The 26813-nt window shown below is 41.6% G+C and overlaps 2 protein-coding genes and 2 non-coding genes across 5 annotated transcripts in view; 3 read left to right on the top strand and 1 right to left on the bottom strand.

The window, feature by feature from the left end:
• Positions 1-1355: 1355 nt before the first annotated feature.
• On the top strand, positions 1356-8467 carry rps3a.L (ribosomal protein S3A L homeolog). Its single transcript, NM_001110740.1, has 6 exons — positions 1356-1423; positions 2302-2405; positions 2817-3004; positions 6864-7072; positions 7963-8072; positions 8291-8467. The coding sequence occupies exons 1-6, from the start codon at positions 1362-1364 to the stop codon at positions 8410-8412; spliced, it is 795 nt and encodes a 264-aa protein (NP_001104210.1). The 5' UTR covers positions 1356-1361; the 3' UTR covers positions 8413-8467.
• LOC121396358 lies at positions 7127-7198 on the top strand. Its single transcript, XR_005962999.1, has one exon. It is a non-coding gene; the product is annotated as a small nucleolar RNA SNORD73 (small nucleolar RNA).
• LOC121396359 lies at positions 8150-8220 on the top strand. Its single transcript, XR_005963000.1, has one exon. It is a non-coding gene; the product is annotated as a small nucleolar RNA SNORD73 (small nucleolar RNA).
• A 4519-nt stretch (positions 8468-12986) lies between the features above and the next one.
• The window catches only part of sh3d19.L (SH3 domain containing 19 L homeolog), a 70759-nt gene continuing 56932 nt past the window's right edge, over positions 12987-26813 (bottom strand). For both annotated transcript variants that reach the window (XM_018231447.2, XM_018231439.2), the window contains 2 exons: positions 16124-16218; positions 12987-14904 (listed from right to left, as the gene is read on the bottom strand). In XM_018231447.2, the coding sequence (XP_018086936.1) occupies positions 14797-14904; positions 16124-16218 (203 nt within the window). In that variant the 3' untranslated portion in view covers positions 12987-14796. The remainder of the gene's footprint in view (positions 14905-16123; positions 16219-26813) is intronic.

The following is a 26813-nucleotide window of genomic DNA, read 5'->3' as shown; positions in this document are numbered from 1 at the left end:
TCAGCTAAAGTACAATGAAACCCAATGAACTTATTAGAACATTAATTATGTTTCTACTTATATGAACTACTACTAGCTAGTTATTGAGCCCCACAGTAATATTGGGTCCCTAAACAATTTATGTAATTTATACAAATACGTAACTTCATTTTTTATGTAATGGCATCTCATAGCAGCCTGACAGGGGAAGAATGGTGTGTAGGTTTTAAACATAAAGCAAAGTTCACTGCCCCCAAATAAATTGACTGATTGTTAGTTCTTTAATTAACTGAACTATTTATATGTACTTCTTATCATCTGCCATTTATATTGGGACCTATCTACTGATTTATGTGTTATATGTATGCATATGTAAACAGCAGGAGAATGATTAGATATTGGGCATCAAACTTGTACAGGGCTCCAACGTTTCTCATGGCGGTGGCCCTACATATCAAATACATTTTATTTTACAGGAAGCAAGTCCCAGAGTCCCCTATTCTTATATATGTCAGCCGCCATGTTGTTTTTCCAGTCATAAGGTATTCTCAAAAGATTTCAGCGGAACAGTATAGTCTCCATATTAAACATTGCTGCTAATGTCTATGGAAAAAAACCTCACCAGAAGCTAGGAATTAGGGGTGGGTAGGGAAATTACGTGACTTTTCATCACAAAAGTAGATTTTTTTCCACTTTTTCCTTTCCTGCCCCTAATTTGCTTATGCCGTTCGATATTCTGCCCAAGCTTTCACCAAGGACAGTGTTGGACTGGGCCGGCGGGACACCGGGGAAAAACCCGGTGGGCCACAGGCTCAGATCCGCTTCTCAGTTGCACGACCAACGACAAATGGGGTCGCGGTTAAATCAAAATTTCGAGCATAATAAAGCGCATACGCGCATACCCAGCACCGCCGCGTGTGCACAAATACAGCACATCGGCCCGTTGGAGGGCCCTATTGGGCCCTAAGCCACCCAGTCTGACCTTACAAGGATTTGGGGATTCCACCGAATCCCAAATAGTTGATTCAGTGCATCCCTACTAGGAATATAGTACATTTCAGTCCTACTACAGGCATAAGCACGTGCAGGAATAAAAAGGTGAGTCCTGCATACACAATAAGCTATGTCAGTCACTGCTCCATTGATATGGAAACTAAAGAAGGATCTTTAGCGGAGTACAGCACAGCGTGACGTCACACCATCACAACCAACCACAACCCGAGGCTGAAAGCTGCTACAACACAATCGCCACTGAGCGTTTTCCCTTCTGGCCGCTAGAGGTCCTCGTACTCCTCGGGCGCTGCAAGTCTCGCTGGTCTCCAGCGGCTCTGAAATCTCGCGTGTTCGGCCTGCGCTTCCTCTTTCTCTCCCAGCTCAGCAAGATGGCAGTGGGCAAGAACAAGAGGCTGACTAAAGGCGGCAAGAAGGGTGCCAAAAAGAAGATGTGAGTAGAAATAGTGCGCGGAGATTGTACGTGCCACTCTCATGTCCTCTCCTTAGAATGTTCATACTTTGTTCAGCGGTGGATGGCAGGGATTCAGGGCGGATAGGGGTGAGGGGGGTATGCCGGCTTGGTGAGTAACTGGCTGCTGTGTGTAACACAATTCTGTAGGAGAGGACGGCCGGACTCGCTCTGCATAACCTCTAGCCGCGCGTGTGTATGTGCTTCCGCTTCATGTGAGCTGATCCATGCTGCGATCCGTCGTCAATAACTTTTAAGTGTTATTAGCCAGTGAGTGTCTTAATTAGCAAGTTGCCTGTGTGTGTGACGTTAGTTTTGTGCCACACACGCTTACGTTGGGTTTTTACCTGGGGTTTGTTTTACTGCTTTGCTTACTTGCTCCATATATCTCTCCTACAAAAGCCTCTATTTACTTGGCTTATCATGCAGTCTGCCTTCTATTTCTATAAGAAGTTGTCACTGGCTGTATATGTGTGTGGTACAAATACTAAGGGAATCCTGACAGTTACAGGTTCCCTACTGTCACATGCTTTGGATCCCCTGGAGACAGACTGGCAGTGCCATGTGTAACCCATGTAATGTTCACTCCCTGTGCCTGTAATTGTTTTGCTTTGGATCCTGAATGGTAATGGGATTTGATTTTACATCTGTCCTTTTTAACTTTAGTCTGAATAAGTGCTGCCAGTAGTGGGTAACTTTCCAGCGTCTAAATAGCTGATCAGATCACCCCTGTAGCTGTGGAAACCACACAGTATTATACGTCTGCTCATAAAGGGAATAACTGGGCACCTACTCTAACATTCAACTCTTTTATGTCCATGCAGAGATAACATTATATTTTATGCAATATTTTCTTCTAGTGTGGACCCCTTCTCCAAAAAGGATTGGTATGATGTCAAGGCCCCTGCAATGTTCAATATCCGCAACCTCGGAAAGACTCTTGTCACCAGAACACAAGGAACCAGTAAGTAGAAATATTACAATTAGTGTAAATAACTTGATCTATAGTTTTGCGTTCTCTGTACCTGAAATCTGCATCTTATATGATGTATGAACTCCCCCTCTTATTTTGTCACTGACTGATAAAAAAATAAGTGTATGCCAGTATACTGGAGGGGAATTACCTTCCTTATTATTTTTCTTACTACTTGTATGGACTGGGCAGGAATTAAAACCTTGTATGAACTCTGGAATACCGTAAATGACTTTCAGTCCCAAATGATTTCTATGATTAATGTCTCTGAGATTGTTCTAACATTTCGCCACTAAAGTAACTGATTCATTTTCAGCATTTATGTTCACTTTCCTGCTCTACAATATGAATATATAATCCAGATTGAATTCTAAATATATCTCCAATCCATTCATAAAATAGAAATTGCCTCTGATGGGCTGAAGGGTCGCGTCTTTGAAGTGAGCTTGGCTGATCTGCAAAACGACGAAGTGGCTTTCCGTAAATTCAAGCTGATTACAGAAGATGTTCAGGGCAAGAACTGCTTGACTAACTTCCACGGCATGGATCTCACTCGTGATAAAATGTGCTCCATGGTCAAGAAATGGCAGGTACGTTTAGCCAAGCAAAGAATCATTTTTGAGATGAGACCTGACTCATTAATGGTGGTATTGTTGGAGCAACAGGTACCAGTTTAGGCAGCGTCACATGTGATAACTGCACAGAATGGTGATTTACAAGTAGTCACTACTCACTGATTTGTATATAAACTCCTTTGGCCGGATGCTTCATCCCCATGAGCCAGTCACTTTAGATAACTTTTTGCAGTAATACTTTTCTCATTCTCTAAAACAATTGGAATACCTAAAAACTTGCATATAGCTGTAGAATAGCTGTTAAATACAATCCAAAATCAACTATTGTTCTTAGAAACAGAATTACTACTTCCGTATCCTCCTTCACAGAAGCTCTTAAATCGAATTCGATTATTTTCAGTGCTTTTATTTAGTTATTAGGAATCAATACATTTTTGACAATTCCGACTCCATATACCCACAATTGCTTCAGACTCAGCTGCTTTGAATTTTCCCAAAGGAAGGGATAATGTATTAGTTGGCTCCTGTGTCTGAAGCAGTGGCTTAATGTGTTTGCATCTGGCTTCTAGTAAGTTAGTTTGACATAAACCTTAGTTGTGCTGTGAATAAAACTGGGTGACTATATGGTTTCCCATTTTAGCAAGCATGGTGTAAAGTGATACTGACACTAAAAAACTACTTTTTAAAATATGAATGTACGTTAAAAGTTACCTATAGGTCATGCTTTGTGGAGAGGTTTGTTTTTGTAAGTTGTTAGTTGAAGTTCCTAAATCTGACTGTCCCATCTCAGCCTGTCAGAGTTTCTAATGCTAATGAACTCCTGCACAAATATGGCAGCCCCCTGATAAGCGATAACAGGGAGTCAGATGGTTAATGTAAAAGCACTGGGCAAATACTTTATGGCAAAGTTATAAGAAGCTTTCAATATTATGATAAATGTAAAAAAGAGAGATTTTCTGGTGTCCGTATCTCTAAGTTGAAATTCTGCATAGTATATGTGGCTTTGGGACTGGCTTAACTAGCACATTGGCTTTATTCCATTGGTGCATTCAGGTAGAGAACAGCTATGGATATACAACCTTTTTCCATCTGTAGTTACTTTGAATATTGCTGTATGGCCAGTGCCTTATTCAACACACACAGCAGTAATAAGTGCACAGATAAGCGCCAAAACGTGTACCAAGGGCCTTAGTGTAATTAAAGCTAAATTTACGAGATACTGACACCAGAAATGATGCCTTTTTTACATCCATCATAAAATTGACTTTGTATGCTTCTTATAATTTTGCCATAAAGTATTTGCACATGCCCATTACATTACCCATCTGACTCCCTGTGTTTGTCTATGAGGGGGCTGCCATATTTGTGCAGCAGGAGTGTGACTGGGTTCATGTTGGGCAGCTAAAAGCTGATTCAAGCCTTGAAATCATTCATTGCTGTTCAGAGTTTCTGTTGTTGGTATTGAAGGTTATTGCAGAGGTGTTGAGGGTAATTCACAAGTGAATATTGTAGTTGAATTGCAACTTAGAGGTCATGAGGTTTGACATGATTGAACAAAATCTTCTGGAATGTACTCCTCATTGAACTTTCTACCACCACTGGATGGTGCTCGTAAACAATTTTATACTGTGTATGCACACGCATTAAATGGATTTGTGTTCAGTAACGCTAATTATCAAATATACCACATCTGATCTGATGGCAAAAACAGGAATTGTTTCAAAATCTGTTCAGATACAGGATAGAAATAATTGTCATTTAAAAAAAAAAAAATCCTTTGGTCCTTTAACATACATAAAACGAAAGTTTAAAAGCAAAGGTAATTAAAATCACTGGGAGAGGCTTTTATCAATACCGCGCCACTTCACTAAATATCTCCGCTGCTTCCTTAATTCCAACTCTCACACAAAGTGTGTCAGTGCTGTAAAGTATCTAAAAGAGAAGGAAGCGCACATATGGGAATACTGTTTTTTGTTGTCTGATAAGGGCAAAGTAAAATTCGTATGCACTCCCTGGCCTTTCTGTGATGCAATAATCTGGTGCTCAGTCCTCTAGGGAGACGGCACTCCCCTGGATCCACAGGAAACTAACAATTGAGGAAACGGCACACAGGGGCCTGACGAAGGGGCCAGCCCCCGAAACATTGTGCTGTTTGACAAAATAAATCCATAGGGGTCTTTCCCCTTTTGCATTCATTTCTGTGTGCCGTTTCCTCAATTGTTTTTCCCATCTGATAAGGGCAAAAGTTAATTGGATCCACCCAAGGTGCACACATGAATCTGGCTTCCCTTTTGGCCATGTACTTACAGTCAATGTTCAGCTTGCATGTCATATTTGTTTTGTGTTCTGCAGTTGATTCATTACTCCATGCATGAAGTGGAGTTTAAAAGCAGACTGCTTGCTAACAATGTGACAGTCAAATGATAATCAAATATAAGGTGGATGTATCATTGCTTTTGGTGCTTAGTAGTAGAAGAAATATAAGCACTGCTATAGATTGTGTACAGATTAGTCTGTTTGCAGCAGGAGGCAAGATTCCCTACAGAGGCCCCTCTTGTATGAAGTGGCTGCTGGCTCTGGAGAGCAAAGAAAATGTTGCCTGGCAGTTTTGCATTAGGGGTCTGTCATATGGATTTTTGAATGTCTTTATTGAATTGCATGCTGAATGCAACACATAAATATTTTCTTAATGCAATGTGTGTTGCATTAAGAACGTGCAGTTTGTATAGTATGTTTTGAACACAAGTCAGAAGTATTAAAGTGCAGCATGTGAAATAACTGCTACTCAACTGCACATACTCACATCTCAATGCTCATATGTACACACACACACAATCCGTTCATGTGTTTAGTTGTGTTCAAACATTGTGGAGTACAGCTCCCAGCATGCTGTAGCTTTTGGTTATGAAGTACAACAGCAATACATGGAGAAGATTGTTCCTTTTGACTGTATGCAGATCTACAGATTTAAACCCATACAAACCTGCGTCCATATGCTTCACTTGATGGGACCATTGTTATCCATAAATCCCATTCATTCTGGGAAATATATTTACTTATTTGCACATAAATAAAGCCATTTTAAACCGCAAACATTTAAATATTCAAACAAAGTTTGACGAAGGAAATCTACTGAAGCAGTTTATTGCCAAAAGATTAGCCACAATAGTGCAAGCTATAAGACTATATTTATTCTGCAGAATGCTTTACCATACCTGAGTAAACAACTCTAGAAGTGGTACCTGGTTGATTAGGCTACAGCTGCCATATTAGCTTGGTGTGACATCACTTCCTGCCCTAGCCTCTCCCTGCTCACTCATAGCTCTGGGCTCAGATTACAGCAGGGAGGGAAAGGGAGAGAGGAGCACACTGAGCATGCTCAAGCCCTAGCCCTGGAGGTTTAAGCTGAAAACAGGAAGTCTGATACAGAAGTCCATGTGTACACAATAGAAGGAAAGAAATGCTGTTTCATTTGACAGAGGACTTAGAGCAGCATTACTTTGAGGGTTTACTGGTGTATTTATATAGACCTTTCTGATAAAGCTTACTTAATTGTAGCCTTTCCTTCTTCTTTAAGATGCATTCATTGTAAAGTGAATTAATGCAGCAAGTATTGGGAGAATTGTATATTCGATCTTGTGAGAATGATATAACATAATGCCTTCAATTATTAACAGTGTGCAACATTCAGTAAGATCGTCTTTAATGAATAGTTTGCCTTTAATACTTTTGCACCATAAAAATTCAGTTGCTTTCTATTTATTTTCTGCAATTGTTACTTTCTCTAATCTTGCCTGATGTGAAACTGTACTATCTGTGCGAAAATGGTTTGGGAATGAATTTCTTGAGATCTGACTTGCTTAACTCTTTACAGACCATGATTGAAGCCCATGTTGATGTGAAGACCACAGATGGCTACCTGCTCCGTCTCTTCTGTGTCGGATTCACTAAGAAGCGGAACAATCAGATCAGGAAGACTTCCTATGCTCAACACCAGCAGGTCCGCCAAATTCGCAAGAAGATGATGGAAATTATGAGCCGTGAAGTGCAAACCAATGACCTAAAGGAAGTTGTCAATAAACTGTAAGTTTCTCAGTGTATAGACCATGTGGGATTGTTTCAGGTTTGGCTTCCAGGAATGAGTGATGACGATATTTTTCGGTCCCAAATGATGATTGATGATTTTTGCTTTGAAATCGTTCTAACTTTTCTTTGTCAAACCAGTGTTCTCTTTTTTTTTTTTTGTGTTTTTTTTTTTGGGCCAATGGTCTGATTGAACCAGAAGAAGTCAGGTGCTGCAGCTTCTCTTCTCCTGTGGGCACACAGGCTATCTTGTAAATAATATCGTTATAAACGGTGACTAGTGATGTCCTGTTTGTCACATGACTCACTTAAACGCATGTATTATAATAAAGTACCCCTTGTTGGAAAATATGAGGATATTGGAAGTTACCTCGGAGTTCCCTGACCTTAGGCCTTGTGTTTTTATATGGTCATGTAACTCCTTGGTGACTTATAATATCCTTATATTTTACAAGAGGGGGTACTTTATTCACTATATAATACACAAGAGCCATGAATATAATGTAAATTATATCCCTATTAACAGTGCTTGGTGATGTCATCAGTTATAATCGGAGCTTAGTGATGTCATTTCTGTTACATTACTCACTGAAACGTGTGTATTATAATAAAGTACCCCCTTTTGCAAAATATGATGGGAGTTCCACGACCTGTATAAAATTTTTTTTTTTTTATATGGTCATGGAACTCCTCTAACTTATAATATCCTTTTTTTTTTTTTTTTTTTTTTTTTTTTTTTTACAATAGGGGGTAATTTATTTACTATATATCACTTAATTGGTAGTTAAATTTGCCATTTTCCCCCAAATATAATGCTTTTCAGAGTAATACTAATAAATGAGCGACTTTTTTAGCTGGGGAATGATTACTTACTTTTCTCCAATTCTCAGGATTCCAGACAGTATAGGCAAAGATATTGAAAAGGCCTGCCAGTCAATTTATCCTCTCCATGATGTCTATGCCCGCAAAGTGAAGATGCTAAAGAAGCCAAAGTTTGAGCGTAAGAGATTCTACAACTTTTAACTCTTTATTAGATTAAAATGTGTAAAGTCTCAGTGGCCTTTGATCTTGTGTGGGAACATATGATGACACTGTTTCGGTCCCATATGAGTGTCTGTGATTATTGCCATGAGATCAATACTGATGTTCCTTTATCTACATTTACTAGTGTTCTATTATTTATTTATTTTTTTAAATACATTTTTTTCTCCCCTCCAGTGGGCAAACTCATGGAACTTCATGGCGAGGGTGGAGGTAGTGGAAAACCAGCAGCAGATGAGACTGGTGCTAAAGTGGAACGTGCTGATGGGTATGAACCCCCAGTGCAGGAATCCGTCTAAATCTCTGATTTAGAAATTGTAAAAAAATAAATAAATAAATCTTCTATAAAAAAAATTGTTCTTTTGTTTCCAGTTACTTGACATTCATTTTACTTCTACAGGTATGGGATCTCTTATCCAGAATGCTCAATTATGGGAAGGCTGTCTCCCCTAGACTTCCACATAATCTAAATTTTTAGTGTTTTTTTTGTAATTTTGTTATTAAAATGGTACCTTGTACTTGATCCAAACTTAAGATCTAATTATATCAAATATTATTTAATGTTTGTGATTTTTAGTAATATGGAGATCCAAATTACAGAAAGATCCATTATTTGGAGAAAACCCCCAGATCCCCGAGCATTCTGTATAGTGGGTCCCTTACCTGTACCTTATTTATCTTTTGGCTTCTTTATATCTGGTAACTGTATGAAGAAAGTCTGTATGAAGAAAGTCTGCTTCTCCGAGGTGTAAGTATAGAAATGGATGTTTAAATAGAACTACCTACCAGGTAATTTCTATCTTTTGGTTGGGGGAACTGAAGGTTGATTTCCGGCCTTACAAACTAGAATTAAAACTGCTTTGTGTTGTTGGTTACCATGGTGATCTGAGACTCTGGTCTGATTGTTATTCTAGCTTCAGACCTGTTCCTATTTCTTTTAACCTGAAATTGGAATTGCTTCCTTGTCTGTGTTTTAAAAATCTATTTTTTTTATATAATAGGTCACTGACTGTAAACTGTTCTAAATTGATACATTTAGTTGATACATTTCTTCTCTTTGGCCCTGCTGAACAGAATCCTTGAGTTTCAATAAAGACAGCTGTTGGAATTGATACAAAACTTCATTATTTAAACAGTAAAAAAAAAAAAGAAATTGAAAAACTACTGAACTGACAATTTTTTTGTTAGATGAGCAACTCTTTTTTTTACAGGAAAAGTGGGCAGATATATTGTATGACTTACTGCATCTCTGCTCTTGTGTATTTGCATCAGCGCCTGTAATATTTATAGAAATAAGCCGATATAAGCAATTCAAGCTCCAGTAGGGTTATAAGCAGTAGTATTTACATAGCCAAACGCATCTATTAAATTTAATCAACTGTACTCTAGCTCAGTGATCCCCAACCAGTAGTTCATGAGTAACATGTTGCTCTCTAACCCCTTGGATGTTGCTTGTGTTCTCAAAGCTGGTGCTTATTGAATTCCAGGCTTGGAAGCAAGTTTTAATTGCATAAAAACTAAGTATAGTGCCAGGGAGAGCCTCTTGTAGGCTGCCAGTCCACATAGAGGCTACCAAATAGCCAATCACAGCACTTATTTGTCACCCAAAGGGACTTTGTAATGCTTTTGTTGCTCTCCAACTCAACATTTGAATGTGGCTCATGGGTAAAAAAGGTTGGGGACCCCTGGGCGTAACCAATGATAAGCAAAGATGTAATGTCATTTACACCTCTCTGCACCCAGAGATATGTCTGTGTATAATCTGCTGCCTGTAGTTGCTAGGCTAACCAGTTTAAACAAGTATCATATATTAATTGTCATGATAAACAGAAACTACCCACATCAAGATTGTGATAACTACTCCCTGTAAGACCTAACTGCACCTGTCGAACTGTAGCGATGCATTTTGCATAAATATCCCCATTATCATTAGCACTGCTCAAAAATGACAACTGAAACCAACTTGACCTGAGGTTGATGCCACAATATGCATAATTCGAAGGATAAAGTTGAATCTTTGGAGATACAAATGCAGATAATAGGACTATGCTGACAGCTTATTAGGCAACGTATGGAGCCTGTCCAACAAATATCTGGCTAAATATAGGACCGGTTTGTCTTTGGGACGAGGATTGCATTGACTTGTTGGATTCTATCCTCTCCCAACGACCTGCATTTACTTTATTTTGATCCGATCATTGGCCCGACGGCCAAACTATCAAATAAGCCCAATATTGCCCAGCTCACGGTGGTCGTATCTGAGAATGTTCAGTAATGTTGCTAAATTAATGGCTTTACTCTTGGGAATGTGTCATGAGGAACAGCAGTAAGGCTTATTTTTATAAAGCTGGTGATATTGCCATGGGCAAATGTTCCATACTAGCAGAAATGCACCTGTTTGAGGAAGCTGCAAAATTGGGTGGGAGTTCAGACAAGTAGTTAAATAGTGAGGGAGGGAGAACATGGAGAGTAGGTGGTGGTTTTAGGGAGTACATACATTTGGGGAGAAGAGAGATGAGTAAGGAGAAGGGAGCGCTAATTGGGAAGAAATTGGTGAAGGGCATATTGTATAACCGCTCAGACTACAACCTTAAGTCTCTCACCATAACTTGCGCTCCAGTCAGTACAGCCCCAATGGAGTTGGGAGTGGGAATAAGTGATTCTTGCTTTTCTTTGCTGAAGAACTCACAGGTATAAAATACAATACTATTCTACTGAACAAGGTGCCACTATCTTCTGTCTTGTCCAAAAGATCCCTTGCAGGGCCTTAATGCACATACATAATGCCCTGGCCAGGGAAACTGCAAAGGATCTCTGGGAAAACACAGAAGGGGCACTCACTGTAAAATTACCTTATTGCTTGTGAGTTTTGCAAGAAAGAGTCATGGGCCAGGTTGGTTAGTGCTAATATTTAGTGAATGAGTACCAAATAAATTCCCCCTCCATGATTAGTCCTTTCCTTATCCTTGAAATGTCTGTGTGTAAGAACAATTGCAGTAGCTGTATGAAAAAGCACACAAGGTGAGAGATTCCTCTGGCAAAATGGGAATATAAAACCTCAGAATGAGATGCATTTCATGCAACCAACTCCTTAAAATAAAGTCAGTATAAGGCCAAAAGGGATTGGCACACAACTAGGAAGTGCTGAATGGAAAGTGAAAGTTATTGCTTGTCCAGCCTCTATGTCTGAGGCATAGAGGAGGGGCAGACAATATTTGATTGACAGCTGAGATTTTTAAACAAGCTTACAACAGCTATGGATGCTTTAATACAAAAAGAATTTGGATTTCATGTTTAATTTGAAAGGACTTTTATTATACAGATTTTTAGTCTGGGTGACAGGTCCATTTTAAGTGTCTAAATGAATCGCAAATTAGAGAGGCCTTTGAGTGTAGTCAGCAATTAGAACCCGAGACCTCGATTACTGCCCCTGCCAACCTAAATTAGTGCCCCTTTGTGCTTCTGCACTTGCGGCAGGGACAATTGTAAATGACCCTGATCCCAGAGTTCCAAACTGTCAACTAATCATTAGAAGCACAAGGTTTTTTTTTTTTTTTTACAGCGTAAGTAGTTGCACACAATCCTTGTATTCCTATGTGCAATGCTGTGGAGTGGTGGAAAGATCTATTCCACTCTGGAGAGGTTAAAATGGGTACTTTCAAGTGCTCCAGTAAAAGCAAAATGAAAAAAAAAAGTGTATGGGCAGTTTTCTTCCGTTGGCATCTGTGTTATTAAACCAGTGGTTCTTGATGCATAGTTGGCATTAAGGAGTCATTTACATGTTTTCACCTAAAATTCCTTAATTGAAGTTTAAATCCACTCAGTTTTCGGCTGTAAGGCAGTGCCATGTATATAGCATGAGGCATGGTTTAAGAAGGCTCTCTTGCCTTGCATTTTTAGAAATGCTCTTCGGCTTTTTTTTGTACTTCTCTCCCTAACCAGAATGTTGTTGTTTTGCTACACTATTAGGCCACAGGCACATGGAGCGTAGGTTCCACTGCTCTCAGCTGGTGTATATTTGCAGGCTGAGAGAATCGAATCTGCTCTATGTCCCTGCTCATTTAATCGGAGTCGCTTCGGCTTGTGTGCAGTCACGCAGCGGAGTGGATGTCGGCCCGAAGATGCTTCTCTTTCATGTACTTGGGCTGACCTCCGCTCCCCGCTCAGCTGCATGCAGGCGGGTCTAATTCAAATGGGGCACCGAGTGGATTTGATTTTCTCAGCCTACAAAAATATGGCGACTGAGAGCAGCCGTGCCCGTGCTCTTAGCTCAAAGCAGAGAGCTTTAGGGCAATGGCACACCAGGAGATTAATCACCAGCAATAAATCTCTGCTTCTTTGGGTGATTTATGGTTAGTTCAAGCGAGATTTAGGGAGATTTTGTGGCCTGGCGACTTATCGCCTCTTCTTCTGAGCGACAATCTCCCCGAACTGCCTCAGCGTTTCTTCCCATATGTTATAATGTAAAGTCGCCTGCGCTAAAGCACACGCGGTGCTGCATTTTCTGAAGTTGCCTCAAGGAGCCAATATACTGTAAACAGAAATACATCTCAGCACTGGGCCTAAATTGCACAAAACTATGCCTGTGTTAAAAAACGTTTGCTGGAAATGTATCTACACACAAACATCAAAAGTATAACAAAGAAAACATCCATACAAGTGATCCGTGATACAAAACAGTTTAGAAAGTAGTTTACATATGTCAGACCTAATCTACCAGACATACTTGTAGAATAATATGAAATACTGGATACGTGAGTCACGTATTAGCACTGCAACGAAGGGCCCTTTTTCCGCTGTCGTGTTCTTTTTCCGCTGTCCTTTTTTTTCCGCTGTTTTTTTTTTTTAAATCCATGCCCACACATGCAAATGATTTGTTAAAAATCTGATTTAATATGCAGTGATTTAGCAATGTGCAATTGTCTAAATGAAACATTTAAACAAAATGGTAAACTAATACTCTTTTACCCAATGTTCAGCAGGTAATGATATACTGTATGTCACCCGAGTGAGAGAGAGAAGCAATGGACATTCCTTAAAGTGCATTTTTTTTCTTTTTCTCCATTATAGAAAATGTTGTAGATGAAGGGAGACATAGCCTGTGACTGTACATACTGCATATTAAGCTTCCAGCCAGTGGAGAGCCTTAGCAGAAAAGGAAAAGTTGGGGGAAAGAAAGCAGATTTTCTTTTTACATCCATTTCATCTTGAAATTCTGATCCTATAGAAAGAAGTGTAAAGCGGGTTTATTTCAGCAAAGTCGCCTTCTCTGCTCTCTTACAAAAAGTCTATTTACATAATAACGTGCATTGGGCACGCCGAAAACTGTAGAATGGAGAGAATGAGTGCTATGCGCTGCAGACAGTTTGTAGATGAAATGATTGCCACTACGTACATTGGTATCACTTGGGAGGCTGCTGTCGTAACCCAAATAATACAGTCAGGAATACAAGATTCAAACAGCAGCATCTGAGCCATTGTCCCTGTTTTGCTCAAAAGTAGTGCATTGGAGAATTGATCTGATCTTAATGGCAGCACCATCAAATGTACAGTTCAATCCGTGCAAAAATCCAATTTTTATTACAATAGCAGATTAAAACAAGGATGTTCATTGGGCAACTGCACCCAATAGAGATAACGGAGCTGTCGTGAGGAAACAAGGCTACTGATCAAGGCTACTTTGCGGATGCTCTTAATATATGAGGCTGCCCCAGTGCTTGGTATCAAAGCAACAGTAAGGTTCACTCATTCTGTAAATAATTCATGGATAAAGAGTAAAGCAAAGCACCAGCGGAGGAATAGGAGCACATTTTAGTCAGTTTGAGCAATTGATCAGCAGTATTGTACTGGGGTACAGTTGCAAGATAAAAAGTGAACCCCTCCTTAATGAATCAATACATATAATTCTCCCGTGAGCCCCAGATTCCTAATCACAACCCTCTACCCACCAACATCTCTCAATCCCTGCAAGTGGACCCTTCCTTATTGCATCATTCCATACAACTGAAAACTAACAGCTGGGGAATAGTTACAAGATTAAAAGAAAACCCCTCCTTAATAAATCAATCCATATAATTCCCCAGTGAGCACCAGATTCCTAATCACAACCCTCTACCCTCAAGTAGAAATGGCTCCCATATATATATATATATTTGTGCTGAAACATCTAATTATTTGTTCCCATGGGACCCCGTAACTTCCAGGGCCCAGGTGCATTGAAAACCCCTGCAGCTACGCCTCTAAAAGCAAACATCTGATTGGTTGCTATGCCCTAGGCAATCTTTATTTTCTATGCCCATGGGAGGCAGAAATTGGCCTCTCTGTTAGAAGTGCTGACAATGCTTACTTCATTACACTTGTGTCCAATAAAAATACCAGGATTTAGTTGTTCTGCCATTAAGATCAGAGTAAGTCCAAGCTATTTGGTGAAGTCTGAGCCCTTTGCAATGCTACATTCCCCTTCGCTCTATATTAAACATGATTTTGCTGGACTGAAAGTACTAATACAGGACAGTAACATAACAGGTAACAAATGTTTTTTTTTTTGTTCTGTAAGATAAAAAAAAAAAAAAATAGTGCAAAAATATTACACGTTAAAATATAAAAAGTTCAGTTGGCACCGAAGGTGATAGTTTGAGAGTACAGGATGCGCACAAATGGGCACAGAGGCTTAGCCTTTGAGACTAACATTGCTGTACAAAGTTCTTTGGAAATATTCCAGATTTTCCATGTAGTTCGCCGCTCATCCATTCATGATCTATGGACTCCAGGCCAGAAATAATGTCTCCTGCCTAAAAAGAGGCCATTGAAGAAAGAGCAGTTAAATGAAGTCAGGAGCGACTATTCCTATTAATCAGCAGTATAATGTGCAGGTATGACTTTTCAGGCCTGTGGACTTTAGAGGTGAACTGTAGTGGTCAAAATACTCAAAAGTGCCCGTCACTGCTTTCCATAGAAAAACATAGGAAATGCTCTGAGTATGGCAGATACAAGGGAGCACGTGCCGCTGACACATGTGACTGTCACAGGCAGAACAGAATGCTTTGCTATTGGAGTTGGAAAGAGGATTTCATTGCATTTTAACTATTGTGGCCTTACACTTAAGCATAGTGGCAGTGAACCCCACCTCCCCCATGGGCCTTAAAGGAGAACTAAAGCCTTAAAATGAATATGGCTAAAAATACCACATTTTATATAATGAACTTATTGCACCAGCCTAAAGTTTCAGCTTGTCAATAGCAGCAATGATCCAGGACTTCAAACTTGTCACAGGGGGTCACCATCTTGGAAAGTGTCCTCGACACTCACATGCTCAGTGGGCTCTGTGCAGCTGTTGAGAAGCTAAGCTTAGGGGTCGTCACTAATTATCAAGTAGAAAATTAGGTTGGCCTGTAATATAAGCTGATGCTACAAGGCTGATTATTAATGATGCTAATTGCACTGGTGTCTGTGCTGCCATGTAGTAACTATCTGTATTAATTACTAATCAGCCTTATATTGTGACATTTCTATTCTGTGTGTACTGTATATTGTGAGTGGGTCCCTAAGCTCAGTAAGTGACAGAAGCACAGAGCATGTGCAGAGAATCAGCAGAAGAAAAGATGGGGAGCTACTGGGGCATCTTTGGAGACACCGATCTTTACTGCTAAAGGGCTGTGGTTGCCTTGGGCTGGTACAGAAGCCCATAACGTAATGCACAACATGTCTAGCTACTTCTTTAGTTAGTCTTCAGTTCTCCTTTAAGCTTAAAGTCAATGTAAATGGGAAGCAAGAAACCTTGACAAGTGACCATTTTGATTGCCACTATTAAAACGCATGATGTGACATTGTTCTCATATCAGTTTTCGTCAATATAACCGACTTATGTTAAAGAGAAAGTAAGCCAATTAAAGTGGCTAGGTATAAACCCATAATAGTAAATGTGGGAACTCCTGGGGCTGCCACAATACGACTCCTAACATCCTAAACAGCTCTGAGAATCGGAGGTTCATATTTGCGGTGTGCGGATACCTTAAATGAGAGTTCATCCTCATTCTCCCCACAGAAGTCATAAAGTGCCCGAGCCTTTCCTGCTTTTCCTTCCTGAGTTTGCCAAGGCTTCGTTCCTGCAGGAAAACAGTATACAGATAGGAGAAGTGCATTATATATTTCTCTCTATTACAATTTATTATGGACAAAGGTTTGCCCAGTGCAACATAACTACTCTTGTGTATGGTACAACAGTCTGACCTACTTAGCTCGCATACATATAATTAGAACAATCAGCCCACTGCACCAAAAAAATCAAGAAGACTGAATTTAGAACAATTACATTATTTAACCCAGCCATGTCCAAAGTGCGGCTTTCAAATTTACACTGGCCCTCAGCCTCCATCATGAAATAAATAATAATGCGGCCAGCCAGCACAGTGCAATCAGGAATCGCCTAGCCGTTATATTTGGGCACATTAGTGAATTTAGCTGCCCCTTAGTCTATACTGCTGCCTGTGTGCTGAAGGTGTTAGCAACTGACACGTACTGGCACGTAGTGATTGGCCGATTCACATACTTCTTTAGGGCTGAAGGTGTCAATAGACATACAGACGCGCCAGTACTAGGGATGTCGCGGACTGTTCGCCGGCGAACTTGTTCGCGCGAACATCGGCTGTTCGCGTTCGCGAATGTCGCGCGACGTTCGCCATTTTGGGTTCGCCTTACCTGGCGCTTTTTTTTGACCTCTCACCCCAGACCAGCAGATACATGGCAGCCAATCAGGAAGCTCTCCCTCCTGGACCACCCCCACACCCCCTGGACCACTCCCCTTCCATATATAAACTGAAGCCCTGCAGCGTTTTTTCATTCTGCCTGTGTGTGCTTGGAAGAGCTAGTGTAGGGAGAGAGCTGCTAGTGATTTCACTGATTTGAGGGACAGTTGATAGTAAGTTTGCTGGCTAGTAATCTACTTGATACTGCTCTGTATTGGAGGGACAGAAGTCTGCAGGGATTTGAGGGACATTTTAGGGTAGCTTTGCTGGCTAGTAATCTACCTTCTACTGCAGTGCTCTGTATGTAGCTGCCTGCTGTGGGCACTGATCTCTTCTGATCTCATCTGCTGACTGCTGTAATAACCCAATAGTCCTTGTAAGGACTGCTTTTATTTTCTTTTTTGTTGTTTTACTTTGCTACTTTAACAGCCAAGTGCTATTAGTCTAGCAGTGTTGGGGAGTGGGACTGGTGTGCTACTGTGCTGCTCCTAGTAGTTCAGCAGCACCAACCCGAGAATATTTTTTTTTTTAATATACATAAAATTTTTTTTTTTAATTTTACTTATCTTACTGTTCTTTAAGGTGTCCAGTGCTGTTTGCTGTTCTTCATAGTAGTGCACCAATAGTAGTGCACTTGCAGGCATTATTTGCCCAGTGGCCATCTAGCTGTGTGAGCTTGTTCACATTCTGTCTAAATATCAATAATAATACCGTCTCCAGAAACACCACCTGAGTGACGTTTTTCAAGCAGCAATAATATATTCCGTATCCACCACTGCTGTAGTGTATACGTTGACCTTGTAGGCATTATTTGCCCAGTGTGTTCTTCATTTTCAAACCACTGCCACTTAGCTGTGTGAGCTTGTTCACATTCTGTCTAAATATCAATAATAATACCGTCTCCAGAAACACCACCTGAGTGACGTTTTTCAAGCAGCAATAATATATTCCATATCCACCACTGCTGTAGTGTATATGTTGACCTTGTAGGCATTATTTGCCCAGTGTGTTCTTCATTTTCAAACCACTGCCACTTAGCTGTGTGAGCTTTTTCACATTCTGTCTAAATATCAATAATAATACCGTCTCCAGAAACACCACCTGAGTGACGTTTTTCAAGCAGCAATAATATATTCCGTATCCACCACTGCTGTAGTGTATACGTTGACCTTGTAGGCATTATTTGCCCAGTGTGTTCTTCATTTTCAAACCACTGCCACTTAGCTGTGTGAGCTTGTTCACATTCTGTCTAAATATCAATAATAATACCGTCTCCAGAAACACCACCTGAGTGACGTTTTTCAAGCAGCAATAATATATTCCGTATCCACCACTGCTGTAGTGTATACGTTGACCTTGTAGGCATTATTTGCCCAGTGTGTTCTTCATTTTCAAACCACTGCCACTTAGCTGTGTGAGCTTGTTCACATTCTGTCTAAATATCAATAATAATACCGTCTCCAGAAACACCACCTGAGTGACGTTTTTCAAGCAGCAATAATATATTCCGTATCCACCACTGCTGTAGTGTATACGTTGACCTTGTAGGCATTATTTGCCCAGTGTGTTCTTCATTTTCAAACCACTGCCACTTAGCTGTGTGAGCTTGTTCACATTCTGTCTAAATATCAATAATAATACCGTCTCCAGAAACACCACCTGAGTGACGTTTTTCAAGCAGCAATAATATATTCCGTATCCACCACTGCTGTAGTGTATACGTTGACCTTGTAGGCATTATTTGCCCAGTGTGTTCTTCATTTTCAAACCACTGCCACTTAGCTGTGTGAGCTTTTTCACATTCTGTCTAAATATCAATAATAATACCGTCTCCAGAAACACCACCTGAGTGACGTTTTTCAAGCAGCAATAATATATTCCGTATCCACCACTGCTGTAGTGTATACGTTGACCTTGTAGGCATTATTTGCCCAGTGTGTTCTTCATTTTCAAACCACTGCCATCTAGCTCTGTGAGCTTGTTCACATTCTGTCTAAATATCAATAATAATACCGTCTCCAGAAACACCACCCGAGTGACGTTTTTCAGGCAGCAATAATATATTCCGTATCCACTGCTGTAGTAGTGTATACGTTGACCTTGTAGGCCTTGTTTGCCCAGTGTGTTCTTCTTCTTCTTCATTTTCAAACAACTCCCATCTAGCTGTGTGAGCTTGTTCACATTTTGTCTAAATATCAATAATAATACCGTCTCTAGAAACACCACCCGAGTGACGTTTTTCAAGCAGCAATAATATATTCTGTATCCACCACTGCTGTAGTGTATACGTTGACCTTGTAGGCATTATTTGCCCAGTGTGTTCTTCATTTTCAAACCACTGCCACTTAGCTGTGTGAGCTTGTTCACATTCTGTCTAAATATCAATAATAATACCGTCTCCAGAAACACCACCTGAGTGACGTTTTTCAAGCAGCAATAATATATTCCGTATCCACCACTGCTGTAGTGTATACGTTGACCTTGTAGGCATTATTTGCCCAGTGTGTTCTTCATTTTCAAACCACTGCCACTTAGCTGTGTGAGCTTTTTCACATTCTGTCTAAATATCAATAATAATACCGTCTCCAGAAACACCACCTGAGTGACGTTTTTCAAGCAGCAATAATATATTCCGTATCCACCACTGCTGTAGTGTATACGTTGACCTTGTAGGCATTATTTGCCCAGTGTGTTCTTCATTTTCAAACCACTGCCATCTAGCTCTGTGAGCTTGTTCACATTCTGTCTAAATATCAATAATAATACCGTCTCCAGAAACACCACCTGAGTGACGTTTTTCAAGCAGCAATAATATATTCCGTATCCACCACTGCTGTAGTGTATACGTTGACCTTGTAGGCATTATTTGCCCAGTGTGTTCTTCATTTTCAAACCACTGCCATCTAGCTCTGTGAGCTTGTTCACATTTTGTCTAAATATCAATAATAATACCGTCTCCAGAAACACCACCCGAGTGACGTTTTTCAGGCAGCAATAATATATTCCGTATCCACTGCTGTAGTAGTGTATACGTTGACCTTGTAGGCCTTGTTTGCCCAGTGTGTTCTTCTTCTTCTTCATTTTCAAACAACTCCCATCTAGCTGTGTGAGCTTGTTCACATTTTGTCTAAATATCAATAATAATACCGTCTCTAGAAACACCACCCGAGTGACGTTTTTCAGGCAGCAATAATATATTCCGTATCCACTGCTGTAGTAGTGTATACGTTGACCTTGTAGGCCTTGTTTGCCCAGTGTGTTCTTCTTCTTCTTCATTTTCAAACAACTCCCATCTAGCTGTGTGAGCTTGTTCACATTTTGTCTAAATATCAATAATAATACCGTCTCTAGAAACACCACCCGAGTGACGTTTTTCAGGCAGCAATAATATATTCCGTATCCACTGCTGTAGTAGTGTATACGTTGACCTTGTAGGCCTTGTTTGCCCAGTGTGTTCTTCTTCTTCTTCATTTTCAAACAACTCCCATCTAGCTGTGTGAGCTTGTTCACATTTTGTCTAAATATCAATAATAATACCGTCTCTAGAAACACCACCCGAGTGACGTTTTTCAGGCAGCAATAATATATTCCGTATCCACTGCTGTAGTAGTGTATACGTTGACCTTGTAGGCCTTGTTTGCCCAGTGTGTTCTTCTTCTTCTTCATTTTCAAACAACTCCCATCTAGCTCTGTGAGCTTGTTCACATTCTGTCTAAATATCAATAATAATACCGTCTCCAGAAACACCACCTGAGTTGTTGTTGTTTTTGTTTTAAAAATAATGCCAGGCAAAGGCAGGCCGCCACGCAGAGGCACTAGGGGCCGTGCTGCTATGCTATCCTGTGGCCCTAGGAAATTGCCCAGTTTTAAAAAGGCAATGACCCTGAACTCCCAAAATGCTGAAGAGGTAGTTGACTGGCTTACACAGCAAACCCCATCCTCTACCGTTTCTAACTTTACCACAACATCCTCATCCTCCACTGCTATGGGCACCCCACGTAACACTTCCTCCACCACCGGCGCCCCTTCTTCACTGGAGTCAGAGGAGTTATTTTCACATGAGTTTCTTGAACTGAGTGATGCGCAACCATTATTGGCAGAACACCAGATTTAATTCTGGCAGAGAACACAACAGAGATGGACATAATGAGTGATGACGAGGAGGTCCCCGCTGCTGCTTCCTTCTGTGAGCTGTTAGAAGAAATTGATGCATCTGAGGAGAATGATGATGAGGAGATTGATGTTTTGTGGGTGCCCAGTAGAAGAGAGCAAGAGGACGATAGTTCAGATGGAGAGACGGAGAGTCAGAGAGGCAGGAGGAGAATAAGACTTAGAAGAAGCAGGGAGGACAGCTCGCAGGGAACAGTAGGGCAACAACATGTATCGGCACCTGTTGTCAGCCAGCCAACGCACCCGCCATTGCCGCCAACGCCGCCGACTTCTACTTTTACCCCCAGATTGCCAGCCTCAAAAAGGTCAGCAGTGTGGGATTTTTTTAATGTGTGTGCCTCTGACAAAAGCGTTGTAATTTGCAATGAGTGCAGTCAGAAACTGAGTCTTGGGAAGCCCAACAGCCACATAGGTACAACTTCTATGCGAAGGCACATGAACGGCAAGCACAAAGCACTTTGGGAGCAACACCTCAAAGGCAACAGGCAAACTAAAAGCCACCCTCCTTCTGGTCCAGCATATTACTGCTCTACCTCTGCTGTCCTTGACCCGTCTGAACCACCCTCCACTCCGCCTTCCACCTTGACCACCAGTTCCCATTCCCAGTCATCTGCCCCCAGCCAAGTTTCTGTGAGGGCCATGTTTGAGCGTAAGAAGCCAATGTCTGCGAGTCACCCCCTTGCCCGGCGTCTGACAGCTGGCTTGTCTGCACTCTTAGCCCGCCAGCTTTTACCATACCAGCTGGTGGACTCTGAGGCCTTCCGCAAATTTGTAGCAATTGGGACACCGCAGTGGAAGGTACCCAGCCGCATTTTTTTTTCAAAAAAGGGAATACCACACCTGTACCACCATGTGCAGAGCCAAGTCACCGCATCTCTGTCACTTATTGTTGGGCCAAAGGTCCATATGACTGCTGACGCATGGTCCTCCAAGCATGGTCAGGGCAGGTATGTCACCTACACTGCCCACTGGGTGAACTTGGTCATGGCTGGGAAGCAGGAAATGTGTGGCTCAACAACGACAGTGGAGTTGGTGTCACCGCCACGGATTGCACGCGGTTCTGCCACCACCTCTACTCCTCCTTCGCTCTCTACCTCATCTTCTTCCTCTTCTTCGTCCTCTGCTGCTGGGTCCTCCTCCTCCTCCACACCTGTGCACCCCCAGCTCCCCCTAGGCTATTCGACGTGCCAGGTACGCTGTTGTCATGCTGTCTTGGGGATGACGTGCCTGGAAAGCAAAAACCATACCGGATCTGTACTCCTGTCATCTCTGCAGTCACAGGCCGATCGGTGGCTGACCCCACACCAACTGAAGATCGGAAAAGTGGTGTGTGACAATGGAAGCAATCTGTTGGCAGCACTGAGACTGGGCAATTTAACACATGTGCCCTGCATGGCACATGTTCTGAATTTAATAGTACAACGTTTTGTCTCAAAGTACCCAGGATTCCAGGACGTTCTCAGGCAGTCCAGGAAGGTGTCGGCCCATTTCAGACGTTCCTATACAGCCATGGCACGCCTTGCTGACATTCAGCAGCGGTACAACATGCCAGTCAGGCGTTTGATTTGCGACAGCCAGACTCGCTGGAATTCAACGCTCCTCATGTTGGAACGTCTGCTTCAACAACAAAGAGCCGTCAACGAATACCTGTTTGAACTGGGTGGTAGGACTGGATCTGCAGAGCTGGGGATTTTTTTCCCCCGTTACTGGGTGCTTATGCGCGATGCCTGCAGACTCATGCGCCCTTTTGAAGAGGTTACAAATATGGTCAGTTGCACCGAAGGCACCATCAGCGACCTAATACCCTTTGCTTTCTTCCTGGAGCGTGCCGTGCGACGAGTGACAGATGAGGCTGTAGACCAGCGTGACGAGGAGCAGGAAGCGCACGATTTCTGGTCGGAATCACCAGAACGAACCCAGGCACCTGCTGCAACGCAGGGAGAGGTGTCAGAAGTGGAGTCAGAGGAGGAAGGTGGCTTTATGGAGGAGGAGGACCAACAGGAGCAGGCTTCCCAGGGGGCTGGTGGTGACCTTTTGGGGACCCCTGGTCTTGTACATGGCTGGGGGGAGGAGACCGTGGATGATGCAGTCCTTGATAACGAGGAAGCGGAGATGGATACTTCTGCATCCAACCTTGTGAGAATGGGGTCTTTCATGCTGTCATGCCTGTTGAAGGACCCCCGTATCAAGAGGCTTAAGGAGAAGGACCTGTACTGGGTCGCGACTCTACTAGACCCTCGGTACAAGCATAAAGTGGCAGAAATGTTACCAACATACCACAAGTCTGAAAGGATGCTGCATTTACAAACCAGCCTGCAAAACATGTTGTACAATGCTTTTAAGGGTGATGTCACTTCAGGAACTCATCAACATTCCAGGGGCAGAGGTGCCAGTAATCCTGCCACGAGCGCACCTGCAAGGACAAAGCACTTTGGCCACTCTGTAACGTCAGACATGCAAATGTTTTTCAGCCCAAGGCAGCGGCAGAACCCTTCGGGATCCACCCTCAAAGAACGCCTCGACCGGCAGGTAGCGGACTACCTGGCATTAACTGCAGATATCGACACTCTGAGGAGCGATGAACCCCTGGACTACTGGGTGCGCAGGCTTGATCTGTGGCCAGAGCTGTCACAATTTGCCATGAACCTCTTGTCTTGCCCCGCCTCAAGTGTCCTCTCAGAAAGGACCTTCAGTGCAGCAGGAGGGATTGTAACTGAGAAGAGAACTCGCCTAGGTCACAAAAGTGTGGATTACCTGACCTTTATTAAAATGAATGAGGGGTGGATCTCGGAGGGTTACTGCACGCCGGAAGACTTGTTCTGAGTTTCTGATTCTGACTCCCCATGCAGCTGTCCTTCTCTGCACGCCTCATGACTCCACATACAGCTGTCCTTTAGCGTCCTCCTCCCTCCACCACCGTTACAAACTAGGGTGCAAACCCTACTGGTTTAATTTGAATCCAGGTAAATCCTGAGTTTTTCTGGCCTCTGTGCTTCAGTGGCTGCGACCAAAAAAAACAGAATATTTTCAGCATTTATATGGCATATTTTTTCTGGCCTCTGTGCTTCAGTGGCTGCGACCAAAAAAAAACAGAATATTTTCAGCATTTATATGGCATATTTTCCTGGCCTCTGTGCTTCAGTGGCTGCGACCAAAAAAATTGAATATTTTCAGCATTTATATGGCATATTTTTTCTGGCCTCTGTGCTTCAGTGGCTGCGACTAAAAAAAACAGAATATTTTCAGCATTTATATGGCATATTTTTCCTGGCCTCTGTGCTTCAGTGGCTGCGACCAAAAAAATTGAATATTTTCAGCATTTATATGGCATATTTTTTCTGGCCTCTGTGCTTCAGTGGCTGCGACTAAAAAAAACAGAATATTTTCAGCATTTATATGGCATATTTTTCCTGGCCTCTGTGCTTCAGTGGCTGCGACCAAAAAAATTGAATATTTTCAGCATTTATATGGCATATTTTTTCTGGCCTCTGTGCTTCAGTGGCTGCGACAAAAATAAATGAATATTTTCAGCATTTATATGGCATATTTTTTCTGGCCTCTGTGCTTCAGTGGCTGTGACAAAAAAATGAATATTTTCAGCATTTATATGGCATATTTTTTCTGGCCTCTGTGCTTCAGTGGCTGCGACTAAAAAAACCAGAATATTTTCAGCATTTATATGGCATATTTTTCCTGGCCTCTGTGCTTCAGTGGCTGCGACCAAAAAAACAGAATATTTTCAGCATTTATATGGCATATTTTTCCTGGCCTCTGTGCTTCAGTGGCTGCGACCAAAAAAATTTATATTGTTAGCATTTATATGGCATATTTTTCCTGGCCTCTGTGCTGCAGTGGCTGCGACAAAATTTTTTTTTATATTGTTTGCATTTATATGGCATATTTTTTCTGGCCTCTGTGCTGCAGTGGCTGCGACCAAAAAAAACCAGAATATTTTCAGCATTTATATGGCATATTTTTCCTGGCCTCTGTGCTTCAGTGGCTGCGACCAAAAAAATTGAATATTTTCAGCATTTATATGGCATATTTTTTCTGGCCTCTGTGCTTCAGTGGCTGCGACTAAAAAAAACAGAATATTTTCAGCATTTATATGGCATATTTTTCCTGGCCTCTGTGCTTCAGTGGCTGCGACCAAAAAAATTGAATATTTTCAGCATTTATATGGCATATTTTTTCTGGCCTCTGTGCTTCAGTGGCTGCGACAAAAATAAATGAATATTTTCAGCATTTATATGGCATATTTTTTCTGGCCTCTGTGCTTCAGTGGCTGTGACAAAAAAATGAATATTTTCAGCATTTATATGGCATATTTTTTCTGGCCTCTGTGCTTCAGTGGCTGCGACTAAAAAAAACAGAATATTTTCAGCATTTATATGGCATATTTTTCCTGGCCTCTGTGCTTCAGTGGCTGCGACCAAAAAAACAGAATATTTTCAGCATTTATATGGCATATTTTTCCTGGCCTCTGTGCTTCAGTGGCTGCGACCAAAAAATTTTATATTGTTAGCATTTATATGGCATATTTTTCCTGGCCTCTGTGCTGCAGTGGCTGCGACAAAATTTTTTTTTATATTGTTTGCATTTATATGGCATATTTTTTCTGGCCTCTGTGCTGCAGTGGCTGCGACCAAAAAAACCAGAATATTTTCAGCATTTATATGGCATATTTTTTTCTGGCCTCTGTGCTTCAGTGTCTGCGACAAAAAATTTTTTATATTGTTAGCATTTATATGGCATATTTTTCCTGGCCTCTGTGCTGCAGTGGCTGCGACAAAAAAAAATTAATATTGTTTGCATTTATATGGCATATTTTTTCTGGCCTCTGTGCTGCAGTGGCTGCCACAAAAAAAAATAATATTTTCAGCATTTATATGGCATATTGTTTCTGGACTTCTGGTTCAGTGGCTGCGACAAAAAAAACATAATTTTTCAGGAAAGTACACATGCCTAATTTTTCAGGGTTCTGCAACAGTGGCAAAATCGCATCTTTTATGGTCACCGCAGGTGATCAATAAAGTAGACCAAAACTGGGCCCACACTGCAGAATCAGTGTTTTTTGGTTCGCTTCACTGTACATTGAATTACCTCTGCCTGACCGTGCACGTGCGCACAAGCACGGTGACTGCTAAACACACCACTACAGAAATATTGCCACCAACAGGACGAACATCCTGGAGGTGACAAGCAACTAGTAATTAAAAACTATTATTTGCTCACTTGACGGTATCATTCATTAAAGCTCTTTGCGTCTTTTTGCGTTGCAGTAAGCACCGCGTTTCGTCTTTGCGTGTGAACAGGCTGTAACTTTTACACGACTTGATTGGCATGTAGACGCCGGACGTTTTAAAGCATTTTATTACACAGGTTTAGAAATGTAGTGTGATTTCTGCCCTTTACAGCACAAAACGCAGCGCTGTGTCAACAATGGATTTTTTAGAAACATTTTTGCCCTTGATCCCCCTCTGGCATGGCACTGTCCAGGTCGTTGCACCCTTTAAACAACTTTAAAATCATTTTTCTGGCCAGAAATGTCTTTTCTAGCTTTTAAAATTCGCCTTCCCATTGAAGTCTATGGGGTTCGCGACGTTCGCGAACCGTTCGCATTTTTGACGCAAGTTCGCGAATATGTTCGCGAACTTTTTTTCCGACGTTCGCTACATCCCTAGCCAGTACAGTAAAATACGTGCCAGTAAGAGTCTATTAGTAACACCTTCAGCACACAGGCAGCAGTATAGACCAAGTGGCAGTTCATTTCACTAATGTGCCCA

This window comes from Xenopus laevis, chromosome 1L (genome assembly GCF_017654675.1).
Source record: "Xenopus laevis strain J_2021 chromosome 1L, Xenopus_laevis_v10.1, whole genome shotgun sequence".
Lineage (NCBI taxonomy): Eukaryota > Metazoa > Chordata > Amphibia > Anura > Pipidae > Xenopus > Xenopus laevis.
Note: the sequence above shows the minus strand (reverse complement) of the source record. Positions and strands in the feature narration are given on the sequence as shown.

What these genes read in the sequence shown, in the direction of transcription:
- rps3a.L (NM_001110740.1), top strand. Translation starts at nt 1,362, where the DNA reads ATGGCAGTGGGCAAGAACAAGAGGCTGACTAAAGGCGGCAAGAAGGGT. An exon ending in AAGGAAGTTGTCAATAAACT is followed by an intron (nt 7,073 to 7,962) that starts GTAAGTTTCTCA and finishes TCCAATTCTCAG; the next exon opens with GATTCCAGACAGTATAGGCA. An exon ending in AAAGAAGCCAAAGTTTGAGC is followed by an intron (nt 8,073 to 8,290) that starts GTAAGAGATTCT and finishes TCTCCCCTCCAG; the next exon opens with TGGGCAAACTCATGGAACTT.